Below are 18,104 nucleotides of genomic sequence, written 5' to 3'. Positions count from 1 at the left end.
CTTTAGGACTTTAATCAATTTTAAACAATTTTTATATACTATGATTTAGAAGCCCAACTTTATTCTTTTTCATGTACCCATGTATTCCAGCATGACTGATTGATAATTAACTTTTACACTATCATCAGATTACATGTTAACCATGTAGTTTGCAGCTTTTGTAAATTCTCCAAGACCCAAGATCAACTTAGATTCTCATTCTGCAGTTCTGCCCATTTTTTTGTTTCATCTTCCTTGGAAGATGCATACTTTCTTCTATGCGATAATGTTGCATTAATTTAAAAATTATTATTGTTTCCAATGAAGAATCTCACGTCGTTTTAACTTTTTCCCACAGGCTTTGCTTTTCTCAGATTTAATCATTGTATAGCCGTCCTTTGAGCCCTTTCTCAATTTTTTGTAAACCTGAATGCCAAGTATTCCAGCATTTGAAATCATGTGTTAATGAAGATGTCATTTAGTGTCTTGGCCTTACTGACAATGTTATCAGAGATTTAGGGGAAGCATACATAAAGCTGCTCAGATAGGTCCAGGAATGGCCCCCACAAGATAGATTAGACAGACCTTCAAGGTCAAAATGGAGGGTAAGGGGCTGAAGTAAAGCTAACAGAATTTGGCCCCCTTTCAAATTTTAAAGAAATAAGTGGTTCCTAAACAAAAGGAATAACAATAAGGAGTAGGAATCAAGCCCAGGCCGGAACATGAAACAGAATCCTGCATAAATCTGGAAGATAGCTTGGTACATATGAACAAACTGCCTCCCATCTTGCTAAAATCAATTCAGTCTTCCAGTGTTGAGGGTCTTCACGTGGATAATGCCATACCTTGCAGTGTAAATATTCTCTCCCAGATTTCCTTTCCCCAACAACCTCTGTAATCATACCAGCCTCAGTATGTTAGATTCCTGAAGGTTATGTTGCTAAGGGATGTGCTTTATGAAAACAGTGAGATGAAGCTGGAAAAGCATAGTATATAAACTAGGTTATTGAAATCATTATTTTTGAGAGGGGTTATATTCTTTGGGGAATCTGACAGCAACTGTGACTATTTCTCTGTAAGGAAAGCACCAAATACACATGCAAAAAAATTTTGTACAAGTAACTTGGGGCCTAAAGCTGGTTCATAGTTAGTACCCCCGATTAAAGTTTTTTTTTTTTTTTTGGTACCAGGGATTGAACTCGGGTCCTTGCCGCTTGCAAGGCAAGCAACGGAACCACTGAGCTAAATCCCCGGCCCCCAATTAAAGTTTTTGATAGTCTCTTTCTTAACCCATTTGTTTTCTGTCCTTTGTTAATGTTTTATATACTTATTTTATATAATTATCTTTGCTGCTGAGAGATATGGGGATATAGTAAGATTTGTGGACATGTAAGCCAAAGGATCATTGAGAAGAACACTAACTGAGGCCAAAATAGTACTGACAGCAATCATTTGGGAGAGATCCTGGGAACCTGATGAATTCGTGAGGTAAGAATTGTGCCATGGAAGTGTACAGCATCTCTGTCCCACTGGATGATTCTTCATTGAGTCCTATTCTAGGATCTATCTTTTATTCTACTAGATAAGAAACAGTCCCTTTGTGAATCATGTAATGGGATGCTGACACTGAGCCTGCTAGTTAGTTTTATATGGTTCCTATTAGAGCAACATTCACTTCCGAAGCATGGCTGGCCTGGACCCTTAGGCAATGGGTGAGACCTCTGAGTCTCATAGGATAGGGTAAGATAGGGAAGAATGGCTTTGAACTTCATTCATGACTATTTGTGATTGTGACTATATTGTTAATTTTACTGTCTGTCTCGAAGTAGGCCCTCTGGCTATATCTAGTGCTGTTAGATATGTAAGATTGAATTTAGAGAATAATTATCTGGATGATTCAAGTTGAATAAAACCTCATTTACCGTAAAGTTTAGGACATTGGAAACAAAATATCTGAAGTATCTAGTTTATCTTACATTTATATATCACCTAAAAGAGAAGAAAAAGATTTTTTAAATTACAGAAAATATCTTTTTTGAATAATTACAAAATGGGTATTTAAATTTAAAACAAAATTTAAAAGTTATATGTTTATGTAAGAATCTCGTCACCGTTGATTTTGCTTTAACTGGCTCCCCTGTACTTGACCTAAGTTTTCTTTCTTTGAAGCTCAGTTTGGGACTATCCTGCCTGTGAAATAAAGATAGTAGTACTGTACCTACCCTAATGATATTTGTGGATATGAACAAGATAATTGATGTCCACCTTTCATTCTAGAACCTGACACATTGTAAGCAGTAGTAATGGTTATGATGGTGCTTTTTTCTGTAGTCAACCTTTAATCTCTTTATTCTGTGATCATAAAAAGCACTAGCTATGCCTCTTTTTAACATTTATTATCCTGTTTTATATAGTGTAGTGTTATAGCCATAATTAAATTATAATCTCCTTGATAGGCAATAACAAAACTTATTGAATTGAAAAATCAGCATTTGCTTCTCTTACAAGCCATGTGGTCTTCATTTTGATTTTTTTTTTTCTCAATAGAAAATGAAAACACTAGCAGAAAGGAGGAGGAGTGCTCCATCTCTTATCCTGGATAAAGCCCTCCAAAAACAGCCTAGTACCAGGTAAGTGCAAAGCTCTGTATATACATTTAGTATGTGTCAGAATTTTATACTACTGTACTATGGAGAGTTTTCCAGATCATGTATTTTTATGCATGGGGGTTGTTTATCAGCACTAGAATTCTCTGTTTAATAATAGAAAATATGACTTATGTTTAAAACTGATTCAAAAGTGAATATCACATAGTACACAAACTTGCAGGTTCCACATATTGTCAAAAATTTGTAGGAACAGCTAAGTCACAATACTGAAAATGTTCAATTATGCACAAAAATTTGCTGTTTTTCTGTTACAAAGTGATTTCTGTGTGTGAATGAGGTAAATTTTTATACCAGTATTAAATATAAAGATAACCATATCAAGATTGTTTTAAAAATGAAATGTTAATTTCTTTTAGGTTATTGGCTAACTAGTGAAAACTGAAGTGAAAAAACAGGCTAAATAATGTGTAGAAATTAAATGGGTATGTATTAATTAAACATAAAATCTATTGGACATAAGAAAGTTTTTCAGTGCCAAAAAGAAATTATATATCCTAATTCTAGTAAGTGAAATTGATTAAAATATCTATCTTTCCAATTCTCAGATTCAGTATTCTTTCCGAGAGTATCCAAAAGACATACACTTTAGTCATTGGTTTGATCAGGAAATGTAAACTGCTTTTAATAGATGCCTACTCAAAGTCTAATTAGGGAAATATTCTACCAAATAAAAATGTAACAGTACATTTAAGTGTCATATATAAATGACTTTTGCATTATTTGCTTCAGTGTATCTTGGCAATAGTGTGCATAAAAGAATGGTTATCTTGTCAGTTTGTCCTTGATTACCTAGAAAATGCAGGGGAAAGTATTTTTTAGGGGAGGTGGATAAAGAGCAGAGGCAGAATTATCAGTACAACTGTCTTTAATTCTCTACTGTATGTGTAAAGATAACTTTATTGACTACTTCTTTAAAACATATATAGTGTTAGGTGAAGCTTCTAGTTTGCAAGTATACTAAGTTTTTCAGTTAAAGGTAGTCCTTATATCAAAGAAACTTTAGCCTTAGCTCAGGGATCAGCATACCTCCTTCCCCCTAAGGCAAGAACCTATAATAGTATGCATGTAGGTTAGTGTTGGAGAATCAATGGCACGTGTGCCACAGTGGACATTTTGTATCATTGAAATCTCTAAAAGGTTCGCCATCAGTGATGTAGGCACTGAAACTTACCAAGATACTTAGGTCATTATATACCAGTGGTTACCAACGAGGTAGTACAAATCTAAAGAGGGCACTTTGGGGTTTTGTGGAGCATTGAGTTTTTATCAGTAATTTGGTGAACAGTGGCCAGAAGTGCTAAGCAACATATAAAGCTCAGAGCATACAGCAAAGAATTGTGTAATGACTACATAGTTTTTGAATATGTCATGTGTGACATATTTGTGAAGGGGAAAAAAAACCTGTACATAATTATCTATGCCTACAACCCAGCTATTTTATATATAAATACAAGATATTTTTATACACTTAAATACTAAATTTTTTTTAATTGGAGATCAAATCCTGTTACAATAAACATTCAAAAAGTCCTGCATTTTGTCCACCTTTATGTAATACATGTTCCTGAAAAGTTCAGGTTTTTATTATTAATGAACATGCTATTTTAAGGAATCTTATAGTGAATTGTTTCATTAAGTGATATACTTCTATTTTCAAAGTTGTCAAAAATAATGCAAATTTTATAGTTAGATATTTGTTTTCCAGTAATATACCAGAAATGTAAAAAAAAAGCTCTGTGGTCCAATATCCATTTCAAGTAGAACTTTACAAAGCAAAATCCTAGTAACGATTATAGAGATCCTTACCATCGCTTGACATGAAACATGGAATCTATCCTGCAAAAGATTTGTATGCCATTTGGATGCAGACAGCAAAGAAAGAGTGTTTTATATATTGGCATTTCGTATTTCTTGAATTACACTCATACAGAAATTCTGGTTCTGGTATGGTATTCAGTCATCTTGTAGCTTTGCTTTGGCTTTGTAGTACACTCTATTTCTACTGTTTACCATAGTTAATTTGTTACTTAGTGATTAAAAACTTCTAAATGATAAAGCTTTCATTCAAAGTTTAGCTAACATCTGCAGGGGATTTAAAAGAATCCTTTTATATAACGCTCCTGCATCTCAGTTTTGTTAAAATTTCGTGAACAGGCTGGATTTAAAGAAGAAAGACTTAGATGAACTGATGAATTAACTGCATTTATGTGTTAAACAGTTTTGTCTTCAGTGTTCTTTGTCAGACCCATAAAGTACAAAGGACAGGCAGGTACAGATTTTAACAATATATAGACATCATTAAAATCAGCTGGAGGTGATCTCTAAGTATTCATCATATTACCTGTTATAGCAGATAACATCTTTCACACTACAAAGATTAGGAGTTTTCTAAGATGAATGGTTACAACTGGATTACACTCAGCTGCTTTTATTCAACACAGTAGTGTTCAGTTCTGTGTTTAACTATGACCTCACTTTGCTCTTGTTAAGGAGGACATATGTATTAAAGGGCTCAGTTTTTTAAAAAGTAAAATGAGAGCATTGAACTATTATTTGTTAAAATCCTTCTAATTCTATAGGTATATAATTATGATTGTTGAAATTCAATAAATCAAAAGACTCCTCAACACACCACACTCTTGTCTTCCTTCAAATATTACTTCTCTCAGGAACTCCTCTAACTCTCCATAAATACCATTCATGCTCCTATAGCACCCTATATATCTTTTAATCATAGCACTTATATGCTATTCCCTCTTAGTATTCTAGCACCAGTTTATTCGTAAAATAATTCTCATACCTACTTGGTACTGAATTATTATATTCATTGCATGAATTTGTGAATGAATGAGTGGCTCTATTTCTTAACCAAAAGAGGAGTTTAGTAAGTTAACACAATAGTTTCTGACTGTCCTGCCCTCCTTTAAGTAGCCAATATAGGAGACTTCCTTGCCTACTAGTTTGTGAAATTCTTGCTCAGGAAAACTGGAGATTCCTTTTAACAAAATGATTCTGAGTTATTGTTAGGAAGTAATTTTATGTGACGCAGTGCCATAGAACTCATATATATTCTAGAAGTATCACATATATTGACATTTTTGTGGTATTTCCTCATTGTTTATTTAGAAATGAATTCAGGTCATACATATGTTCCCTCCAGAAATTCATAGTTCTGATATGGTACTCAGCCACATTGTAGAACTTGCACAAAAAATATCCACTTTTGTTTTAGATAACAATATATTACCATTTTAAAGTTGGTATCATTTGTCTCCATATTCATCTATAAAATAATGTATTGTATTTGTGCTTTCTGCAAGACTTTGTGGTATGTACTTTTAAATCTTTGCTTACTGCTGCTGAGAAGAGAGGAAAGGTGGCACCAGAGACAAGCATTATGGCATAGTAGTATATGCTTGGGTTTTGCTTGCATTCAGATGTTTGTTTTCCATCCTGATTATTTGTGTGACCTTAGATAAGTATCTCAATTTCTGAGTCTCAGTGTTTTCCTCTTTAAAATAAGAATCATAATGCTTGCATGGTAGAATATAAAATGAGAAGGTGTTTAGAAGACTAACGTATTTTTTACTCACTACCTTCCTCCTTTCTCTTAGATACACTTCATTTTCAAACTTCAAAGCCCCCCACTCATCTAGTAATATATCTGTTAAGAAAAAGCACCTACTTTGTCATCCCAGCATTGTGTAAATAGAACTGGATCATTCAACCTGGCTCATCTTATAGCAGAAATTGAGTCAGAGATTTCCCCTAGGTCACACAATTGATTAGTGTCAGAAATGGAAGTAGAATCAGGTTTCTGGTCCTGATGGAATGATCTTTGCATTATACAAACAAAAGGAGTTTGTTATAGTATCTAAAACCATAAACTCTGGAACCAGTGTGCTGCCTGAATTCTAGTGTATCCTTTACTATGTGACCTTGGCTAAGGGCTTTTAGCCAGAGTAATATTAACACCAGCTCATAGGATTTCAAGGAGGACTAAATGAGTTTTATATATATAGAATTCTTATAGTCTCTAGCACATAATCAGTTATGCATAACACACATATTATGTGCATGTGTATGTGTGGTATATATATATATCCATGTAATTATATATGTAGTATATATGTAGGTTATTTATTATTACTGGTGATGGCAGTAATAAAAGCAGAAATAAAACTACATGTTACCCTTGTAGAGAGATTCTTTGAAGACCATAGCTATTGGGATATAAAAAAGATGAAAGATACAGAATCTGGAAGCAAGCTAGTCTGTAGTATAAATTCATTTTTCCTATATAATTATATTTCTAGGTCTGGCCTGAAACAAGTTCTTTGCTTGACACTGCTTTGCGAATGCTAGCCATATTCTCTGAATTCACAGCATTTCTCCTCAAGCTGGGCTCAGTTTGGCTTCCTCCTTCCTATAGCATGGAGTGAAATCTCTCTGTAGGCAGGATTCCTTATTTCCCTTCTTTTAAGGATCACTGTTCCATATTCCAGTTAGTTGTCCATTGTTTGAAAATGCTTCATATAGTTTTTCCTGTTTTTTCTTAGTTTATTTTAGCATAGTTTAGTCACTTTTGCTAACTTTATTTCTTTCCATTTACATAATTTGAATTTTATTTCTTCTTTTCCTAGGTTCTTAAAATGAAAACTTAGATTATTGACTTGAGACTCCCAATCTTTTTAGCGCTTATTTGATTTTTCATGTCCATTAGTATTTGTTTTATATAGTTGGGTGCACTAGTATTTGGTGCATATGTATTTATGATTGTCATCTCTTCCTCTTGGATTGTTCCCTTTACAAGGATATAGTGTCCTTCTTTGTCTCTCTTAATCAGTGTGGGTTTGAAATCTACTTGATCTGCAAAGAGGATAGCTACTCCTGCTTTTTTTCAGGTTACTGTCACATGGAGTATGGTTTTCCACCCTATAACTTTCAGCCTGAGTTTCTGTTTGAATTAAGTGTCTTTGTATGCAGCATATTGTTGGATCTTTCTTTTTGACCCATTCTGCCAGTCTCTTTCTTTTGATTGGTGAATTGAGACCATTAACATTGATGGTTATAACTGGTATGCATTGACTTGTCCTTGCCAAAACTTTTTGTTAGATTCTCCCCCGTTGCATTTAATTTCTTGTCATGCCTGATGGATTCATTCTGTTGGGCTTCCTGGGGTTGTGATTCTCGTCTTTTCCTAGGATATTGTCTAAAATTTTTTGGATTGCTGGTTTGGTATTCGTGAAGTTCCTTAGGTGCTCTTTGTCATGGAAGTATTTTATTTCTCCATCAATTTTGAAAGATAATTTTGCAGGGTACATCAGTCTGGGTTGGAGGTTGTTTTCTTTTAGGGCTTGAAATACTTCACTCCAGGCTTTTCTTGCCTTGAGGGTTTGTGTTGAGAAGTCTGCTGTGATTCTGATGGGCTTTCCTTTCTATGTAATTTTCTTTTCTCTAACTACTTGTAGAATTTTGTTATTCTGTTGGGTTTCTGGAATCTTAACTATTATAGTATTTTTTTTTTATCATGGCTAGTTGGAGTCTTATATGCTTCACTTATCTGTATGTCAAGTTCTTTCCCCTGCTTGGGAAGTTTTCTGAAATCACTTCCGTGAACAGTTTTTTCATGCCCTTTGCACACTCTCCTGTTTCTTCATTGACTCTGATCAGTCTTATATTATTCTTCTTTGCATCATCTAGTAGCTGCTGGATTGATTTCTCCTGGTCCCTTACTATTTTTAAGAAATTTTTCTTTTCCTGGTCACTAATTGCAATCCTGTCTTCTATATCTGAAATTCTGTCCTCACATTGGCTTATTCTGCTTCATAAACTTTCAATGGAGTTTTTAATCTCCTGGAATTATGTTTGCATCTGTTTTTTGGATTCCATTTGTTTCCTGTGTTGGGTTTCCATCATGTTCCTCAGCTCCTCTAGTTTTTTATCTGTGTCTGTTCTAGAGTTATTAATCATGTCTTGCAGTATGGATAACAATCTCTGTTGTTATCTGAGGAATAATTTCTGATTTTATTTTTTCTAGATCCTCTTTTGTTGCCAGTTCAGGGAGTCTAAGTGGTTGAGTATCAAATTGTTCCATCTTGTTGCCCCTTGGGGTTGCCTTACGTGATCTGGAAGTCTGATTTTGATACTTGTTCAAGTGTCTTCTCATTTCAACAGATGCAGCCTGCTGCGCCTTTATTGAGGCGACTCTTTGCTCACCCAGTGGCCTTCAGTTCTCAGCAACTACCGAGAGGCCTTTTCTCTGCTGCTCACCCCTATGCCATTTCCTGGGTCCAGAATAGTGGCCTCTGGATCCCTGAGCTGACCTGTTGTCTGGGTGGGCTTCTGATTGGGGTCTGCATGCACTTACTGATGGTATTGGGGTGGGCCTCTGGGTGTTGCCTTTGCGCCTGTGCAGCTCTTTTCCAGGCGGGCCTTTGGCTGGGCTTGTGAGTTGGAGCTGCTGGGTCAGGGTGGGGCCCTGGCTAGGACCTGCCCACAGCCAGGCCGCTTTGGCCTACACGGGCTTCTTGCTGAGATCTGTACACACTTATGGATGGAATATGGGCAGGCCTCTGGCTATTGCTTGTGCACCTGTGCAGCATATGAAACTTTTTCTAAGCTCTGTTTTACCTGCATTCAACAAATTTGGATATGTTAGGTTTTCATTTACGTTAATTTCCATGTGTTTGACCACTTTCCCAATGTCTTTCAGTTATTATTTAATTATATTATAATTAGAATACATATTCTGTTTCTGCAAATTACTTAGTAGGATTTTGATTGGAATTGCACTGAGTCTGTAGATCATTATGGTAGAATTTATATTATCATGATACTGAGTATCCCAAAACATGAATAAGATACAGTTCTCTGTTATTATGTCTTCTTTCATATTTTTCAGTGGTGTTGTGTAACTTGCAGTTTTTGTATTTTACATCTTTTGTCGTATCTACCCTAAGTATTGTAAGTATTTTCATTTCATTTTTCAAGTGTTTGTTGCATATATAAAGAAATACAGTTGGTTTTTCTATATTGGTCTTATCCTGAAATTTTGCTAAATTTATTTATTAGCTTTAGTAGATGGTTTTTGTAGGTTCCATTAAACTCCCTACATAGATTTAACCAAGTCTTCTGCGAACAAGGATAGTTTTATTTCTTCTTTATAGTGTATTTAGCCTTTATTTCCTTTTGTTGCCGAATCTTCAGCAGTGGTGAAGACAAATACTGGTAGTTAGATATCTTTGTTTTATTCCTGATATCAGTAAAAAAAAAGAGACCTACAACTTTTTATCATAAATAAATACTGAATTTTGTTAAGTGCTTTTTCACCATCAGTATCTATTGAAATGACATATGCTTTTTCAATTAGTACTATGCAAATTATTTTTTTAAATGTTAAAGCAGTTCTACACCATACATTGTTGAATTCAATTTGCTGAAAGGTATCTTTAGAATATTTGCCACTGTATTCATAAAATATATTTATCTGTAGTTTTCTCTACCCATAATATCTTTAGTTTGGGTATTAAGGTAATGTTAGCCCCTATGAATAAGTTTGGAAATATTCTCTTCAATTTTCTGAAAGAGTGTGTAGAACTATTAGTCTTTGTCTTTGTCTTTGTCTTTTTCTCTCCCCTCTTCCCCTCCTCTCCCCTCCCCTCTCACCTCTCTTCTCTTCTCTTCTTTTCTCTTCTTTTCCTGTTCAGTAGAATTTGCCTGAGCAGCTATTTAGACCTGGAATTTTGGGTTGTCTGTGTTTTGTAGAAGTGATATGATCATGTGTACAGTTTGGTTACTTCTTTTGAGTAGGCTGTGGTAGTTTATGTAGTTCAAGGATTTTTTCCATTTCATCTAAGCTGTCAAATTTATAGCCATATATTCCTTCATACTACAGCATTCTTTTATCCTTTTAATATCTACAGAATTTGTAGTAATATTTGTGAAATAAATGTTAAACTTCTCTTTCTGCTATGTAATTTTTAAAGTATTACTTGGATGTATTAATGATGTGAATATCACTGAATTTTTCTTAAACTGGGTACTATACCCAGGTAATATTTCCATACCAGAATTATAGTAAGAAATAAAATTTTACTAAACTTGGAATTCAACTCATTGGCTTTAAAGGGTCTTTTTCAGTTAACTTCTGAGTATGAATTTCTTGTCCTCTGGATTGGATTTTCTCCTTCTGTTTCTTTTCCCCTTGTGTTTCAGATAAACACACTTTTTCATTTATTATATAAAAATGAGCTTATGGTTATGTTTTTACACCTGGATACTGAAATGAACTAATTCCTCTTGGGCTTAGTAGCTTTTTATTAAAAGAAAAAAGATAAAGACAGGAAAAGAAGTTGAAGGAATCAGTAACAAGTTTTTATAATTTAGCCTCTAGAAACATTGGACAGATGGGATAACTTTTAAGTAGAACTACTGGTTCAAGAGTGGTCCTATGATATATTTGTTTAGAACTGTACGAACTTCTGAAATCAATACTGTAGAAACATGTACTAAGTTTTCCCTGGACCGGAATTATTTTGCTCTAATGACAATTAGAGATAACTCTAGTTTGAAGATGGCATTCAATTATTTTTGTAAAATTTTAATTAGGGAAAATTTTTAAATACAAAGAAAAGTTTATAGAATAATACAGTAAACACTCATATACCCTACCTATATTTTATGTATAATCATTGACATTTGCCATATTTATTTTATTTGTTCATCTAGATTTTCTCATTTTTCTGAGCTGTTTGAAATTAAATTGCACATATAGTTCCTACTCCAAAATACTTCAGCAAAACTCCTAAAACTGTGTAGCATTCTTCTGTACAACAAAAACCATTATCGCATCTAAGAAAACTGACATAATTTCCTTAATATCTAATACATGTTTCTATTCAAACTAATAGTTATTTCTTAGTAGCTATTTTTTTTTAAAGGCAGGACTCAAATTAAGGTTCACAGTTGCATTTGGGTCTTAAATTTCTTTATTCTCTTATAATGTAGAATGCTCTGTGTAACTTTTCTCTAAAGCTCTTTCACTGGATTTTTAAGAGACTAGTCCTAAAATATGGTTTTATCTACAGAATAGTCAATATTAGATATCTACTTCTGTGTACCAAGTTATCCCAAACTTAACAACTGAAAACATTTATTATTTAATAATAAATTTTAATAAATATTATTAAATAAATATTAATATTTATTATTTATTTTATTATTGAGGATGAAAAATTCACCTGTTTAGCTGGGTGAGGATATCTCCTGAGGGTGTAGTCTAGATGTCAACTGGCACTGCAGTTATATGAAGGTTTGACTGAAGCTGAAGGAACCAATTCCAAGAATGGTCACTCATGTGACTGTTGACAAGATTCAGTTTTTTGCCATGTGAATTTTCCATAGGGTTACTAAGAACACAGCTGCCAACTTCCCCCACAATAAGTAATCCAAGAGAAAGACACACACATACTTGCACACACTGACCCAAGATGAAAGCTACTGGATCTTTTACTACCTAATACTGTCACTTCTGCCATACACTGTTAGTTACAAGGACCAACTTCTGGTATAGGAATGGGCTGGAATACACAAGTATAAACATCAGTGGGCACATTATGGTGGCATGCTGACTTGGAGGCTGATTGCCGCAGCCCATATTCTGAAACTGTATGATATTCCTGTGTGTTATCATTTAACTAACTTATTCCTTTGTTTATTTTAGAGTTATTATAGGCTGGATGTTTAGTCTTCATGCTCAGTTTTATTCAGGTAATCATTATGTACAAGAATGCTTTGTAGATGATACAGAACATTTTATATCACTTCATTCCAGGAGGCACATAATCTCAAGTTTTTCCACTGGCTAAGTTGACTGGATATCCTTTCTTTTGAGGCAGGTGGCAGAACCACTGAGCTAAATCCTCGGCCCAGGATATACTTTCTTTTATAGTTTTTTTTTCCTTCTTGCAATAAGACAGTAATCTGTGAGTTGATATTATGGTATCCATCAGATATCCTGTTAGTTAGGCAAGAATTGAATTTTGCATAATTTTCGATATCTTTAACTTACCTTTTTGTGCATTTTCTGTTAAGTGCTCTAAAATATGTTTCTTCATTTTAACTTCAACAGTGTATGAGATAGGCTGTCTTAATGGTCTCCATTTGTAGGTTAGAAAAATTTGGACTAGTGGAGTGTGAAGGTTAAGGTACACAACTTAGTAAGTGACAGCCAAGATTTAAAATCAGGTCTGTTTGATACCAGAATCCACATTATTAAGCAATACTGCCTGTAGAAAGAATGAAGATGTAACACATAGAACTTTCCACATAGTGTAAAAAGGTCTTTTAAAACTATAGGTAAAAACCCAGGAATACAAGGGGTAAAGATATTGACTAATATTTTGTGGTTAAGATATTGGTTAATATTTGTGGTTCATCTACATGGCATAACAGGCATAATTATTATTTAGCTTAAAATCGGAATCATACCTAAAATGTTCTAGGTATATTGAGCTTCTTCTGTATTATTTTCAAGCTTTTTTGAAGTTATTATACTCCTCAAGAACTCATTCCTTGGCAAAACAAATCATTGCCTTTTCTAGAAATTGAATTTTATTATAAAATTACATCTGTCTGATCCATAGCTGTGGTTTTAACTCTAAAAGGCAATATTTCAATGGTATCAGAATTTTTATTGGTGGTGGTCATGAAGTGGAGGGAAGAAATGTGCCTCGGTGGACAAGGAAAAAGAATCCTTTACTCTTTTTTGGTTAAACCACTAAAGCCATACTGACAAGTAGTAGTTTCTGGGATAATGAAAATGTTCTATTTTTGTCTATAAGCTACTACATCAAACTATACAGTTTTAAAGGTTAATTACAAATGCAATTAGAATTTAAAGTTTTTATTGTCTCCTTATTTCAGATGAAGATGTTTTTCTTTTTGTGCTAGTGAGGGAATGTAGAGTCAGTTATAGATCTCATTGGCTTTTAGAATTGGATAAACATTTCTAAGGTATTCATATTTCTCCACCAGCCTTTTTATTTTATGAATGAGGAGCCTAAGAATGAGAGAGTTTGAATGCCTAAGTTACTTGGCAGGGAATGTTAGAAATGGCTAGGGTACAGGTTTTACTGCCCTCACTCTACCCTCAATATTTCTTCTTACATCTATCCTTAAAAATAAGAGAATGGATGAAAAAGAGACCAACATAATCAAACATAGGACATTTATAAAGAGAATAGCAACAGTGCCTATTTGTTTTTTTAAGACATTGAAATCGAGCACCGGGAAATGTATAACCTTTTCCAGCTCTGAGAATGATCTTGGTAGCTTGCTCCTGGGAATAATATTCCATCTTTATGTAGGAGGTAGGGTAGAGCTATTAGAAATGTGCAGGAGACCACAGTATTGATTATGCATAAAGCAGGCTGTAAGCAGCGTAGGCTGTAAAGAGTTAACCACACAACTGGCTTGCTTACAGAAGTGAATCAGGTTGAAGCATCAGGGTAACTCTCATCCAAATTCTGTTCCCACAATTAAAACCTTCTTACTAGAAGGACAGTGTTCTAATTACAACCATATATTTTGTCTATTCTTTTCCTACTTGGAGAAGTCTTTGTCTTGTCCTTTATGAGCCTTGCTTACATTCATTTCCATAGAAATTGCATGGACCGCACATCTTTACTCATAGTCCTGTACTTGCACATAGCTCACCTTTACCCCAATTGATTACCAAAAATATCAGTGGCTTGGACTGACCAGCACCTTTGTTGGTTGCACCGGCATTAGTCATCCTGGCTCCCCGATTTCTCTGTCTCTCTTAGTTCTGTCTCTTGGTGTTTTTCTCAGGCTTGTGTCATACACTGAGCAGGAGGTTGAAGCCTACTGCAGAAATCTCTGGTAAGATTTCAGGGGTTACAAGTAGAAATGGGCTGGATAAACTGGCTCGGTGTCTCCAGGATCTAATGAAAAGTAATATGAACAAAAGTTGCCCTGCCCCTGAGTTAGACCTGGCGGTTCAGTCCGTTTCCAAAACTGGTTGAAAAGCAATTCTTCCTTTTCAATCATTGCCTTACTGTGTTATTATTTATTTATTTCGCTCTCATTCTCACAATTGTCTGTTAGGCCAGTGATAGTGGCCTCTTCTAACTCACCCCTTGGGGAACTAGAAGATACATCATTCTGTCAAAATAAAAACCTAGAATAGTGGTCCTCAAAGTGCCATCATGGCACCAGAAGTATCAGCATGATAAGACAACATGTTAGAAATGCCCATAATAGAATCTTGCCCCATATTGAATCAAAAATTCCAGGAGTAGTAAGCACATTCTGTGCTTTAACAAGCCCTGTGTGTGGTTCTGGTATAAGCTAAAATTTGACACTGTTCTAAGTCATTCTCTAAGTGATTAAAATTCTCTAAGTGATTCTCTTTTTGAGTGATTAAAATATAGCCAGGTGAGTAAAGCCAGGGAATGAGATGTATAGTTAATTCCTTAGCCACATTAGGAAGATATTTCCAGGACTCTTTGGTGTTACTAGGTATCTAGAGAATTACTGTAGGCTCTGGTAGCCTAAGACAAAAGCAATAAATAACACAGCCTAAGTCTTAGATGTTGTAGACATGGACTAAATCTTAATTCTTGGAAGAGAAATGAAGTCTTGCTAGACAATATATCTATGATTCACTATATTTGTATCATGTGAACTTAGGTTTAATTCTGCCCTATAAATAAGAATGTTTTTTAGCCTTACTTTTTTGATCTGCTTTCCCTCCCACTGAAAGGCAGTGAAAGAGATGAAATTGGTAGTTCTTCCTTTTGCTAGGCATAAATTGTTACTTGCTGTTTCCCAGTAGGAGCAGTCTCTCTGCAGCTACTTTTAAATATATGTTCTAGTTTTTGTTTTAATAAGGATATAGGAACTATACTATTTTAAGAAACCTGAGAGGCAAACATTAAAACTTATATCTGACAGACTGGTTAAATGCAATTTAAAGGGCTGATACAACTGTATGAAGTCTCAGAATCTTGAAATGGTAGAAAAAGGTTGCAAACAGGGATCTGTCTGACTCCTAAATTTATGCTCTTAATTTTTATCTCCTACCACTCTATCCACACACTTCAGCCTTAGGAATATCTAAGATCTGTTTGTCTCTCTTTGTGTTAATATATTCCCTTCTACATCTCTACTTAGGTAATTACTTCTAGGCTCAGTTCAGCTTAACACCTGGTAGTACTTTTTCTGGCTAGGCCTTTCTATCTCCCCTTTCCAAGCTCACCCCACTCCTCACACTGAATTCCCATGATGATTTTCATTTAAGTTATATCTCTCACCACACATGTAGCAATCATTTCTTTCAGTATTTGCCTCAATGGCCAGTGACTATGTTATAGCCAGGTTTCCTATTCTCTTTTCCTGATAACTCAAACCTAAATTTCTATTTCTCTTCTATGACCTTTTCAGAATCTTAGAACTGTATTAGTCATAACTAAAATAATAAATTAACTCACATCTTACAGGACCAAGGACTGAAAAAAATTAAATGGCTATTAACTCTTGCTTTTCTTAATAAAATAAATCTCCAAGAGACCTTCACTCCCTTTAATCTTCAAAATTATAACTTTTCTTGAACTCATTAGTGAACTGACTTTGTAAAACGACCACACATGAGTGGAATTCTAGTGATAACTCCTCTGAAGAGTATTTTACCTTTGGAAGAAGTTAGAAACAAGTAAGAAGCAGGTAACAAGAAACTGTTTTAATGCATTTCCTGAAGACTCCAAATGTGGACAACCATGATAGTGGAGGAAGAATATCCAGGTGAGGAGGGATGGCTGGAACTTTGAATTTAATCTCTTTAACGCTTACTTTCTATATTCCTTTGAGAATCCTGATTATCATTCCAGTCATCTCAATGGCTATTTGACATGCTGGCCCAAGTGTAGATGTGGGAATCTTCCCTTAATGGCAGCATCACAGCCAATGCAGACTAGATGGCACTCCCTAGGTGCAAGGCACAGAACTGCATTTCTCAGTGCATGATCAGTGTAAGTAGTAAACTACTCCTGACAAATGTTTAGTTAATAAGAAAAAAGGATCTTCATCAGTTTTTAATAGTATACTTGCATAGTAAAAGCTCTGAAACATAGGGAGATAAATTATTTCATCTGATGTTTGACTCAAAGCCCTTTTTCCTAATACAAGTCAAATATCTTTTGTCTGAAATACTTCAGACTGGAAGTGGTTTGGATTTCAGGCTCTTTTCATATTTGGAATATATGCACATTCATAATAAGTTATCTTGAGGATGGGCCAATAAACACAGAATTTACTTATGTTTCATATATGCCTTACATACAAAGCCTAAAGATATTTAATGCACTTATGTTTTGACTGCTACCTTTTGTATGAATCAGGTGTGAAATTTTCCACTTGTGCATCATGTTGGTACTCAAAAACTTTCAGATTTGGGGGGCATTTTGAATTTTAGATTTTTGAATTTGTGGTCTATGGCCACACCACCTTGAACATGTCAAATCTCATCTGATCTTGGAAGCTAAGCAGGGTCAGGCCTGGTTAGTACTTGGATGGGAGAATTTTGGATTTGTGATGCTGAACTATATTGTATATTAGGCTTTCACAAAATCTGGGTTCTAGAAGGAATAGACAGTTTGTCTGTCTCATTTGTCCCCTAAAACTATTCCTGGCAATTGCTAATTTAACAAATATTTTAGTGACGTCTATGTATCAGGCACTTTTCCAGATGTTTTTCAGTATACAGTTGTAAGGCTCCTGCTTTCATGGAATTTATATTCTGATTAGGAATATTAGAAGTATCTAATATGAGAAAGTAGAAAAGTAATTAAGAGAATAATTAGGGTAGGATAGTCGGGGAAGTCTGGATAGTCTGAGACACTTGTTAACCTCTCACAGCAAGTTATTAGGGCAATGCTGGATGCTAACAGAAATAAAAACATTCACATAGGGCTGGGGATTTAGCTCAGTGGTTCTGGCGCCTGCCTCGCAAGTGCAAGGTCCCAAGTTCGATCCTAGGTACCAAAAAAAAAAATTCATATACCCTTAGGAAATCTCATTTATAAATTAGGACTTCTTCTTTTCTCTCTTTCTCAGTCTTCTCATTGCCAATCCTAAGGAGTTCCACTCAGCTGTAAGGCACCAAATCAAATAGTGATGTTTTAGAGACAGGCACTCTCAGCCACTTCAGAGGCCTGCATCTTCCTTGGTCGCTAACTCTGACAATATCAGATCCTTCAGAAGATATCCATGATTGTCTATAAAGGACTTTTTTTTTGAGGCCCTAAGAAGATAGACATCATCATCATAATTCATTTAGCAAATATTGAGTATTTCTTATCACCAGGCTATATTACTTCTAGTAATGTAGCAGTGAACAAGACAGAAAACTTTGACCTTGTGGAACTTAAATCATTG

The 18,104-nt window shown here is 34.8% G+C and overlaps 1 protein-coding gene across 3 annotated transcripts in view; it reads left to right on the top strand.

The window, feature by feature from the left end:
• Arhgap20 (Rho GTPase activating protein 20) overlaps positions 1-18,104 on the top strand; it is a 125,462-nt gene that overhangs the window by 12,317 nt on the left and 95,041 nt on the right. For all 3 annotated transcript variants that reach the window (XM_004856526.4, XM_004856525.4, XM_021237792.2), the window contains exon 2: positions 2,527-2,609. In XM_004856526.4, coding sequence (XP_004856583.1) covers positions 2,527-2,609 — 83 coding nt within the window. The remainder of the gene's footprint in view (positions 1-2,526; positions 2,610-18,104) is intronic.

The sequence above is a fragment of the Heterocephalus glaber genome, unplaced genomic scaffold (genome assembly GCF_053883595.1).
Source record: "Heterocephalus glaber isolate CG9 unplaced genomic scaffold, H.glaber_assembly_v1.0 deba00001429, whole genome shotgun sequence".
Taxonomy (NCBI): Eukaryota; Metazoa; Chordata; class Mammalia; order Rodentia; family Bathyergidae; genus Heterocephalus; species Heterocephalus glaber.
This window is presented reverse-complemented; position numbering and strand designations above follow the sequence as displayed.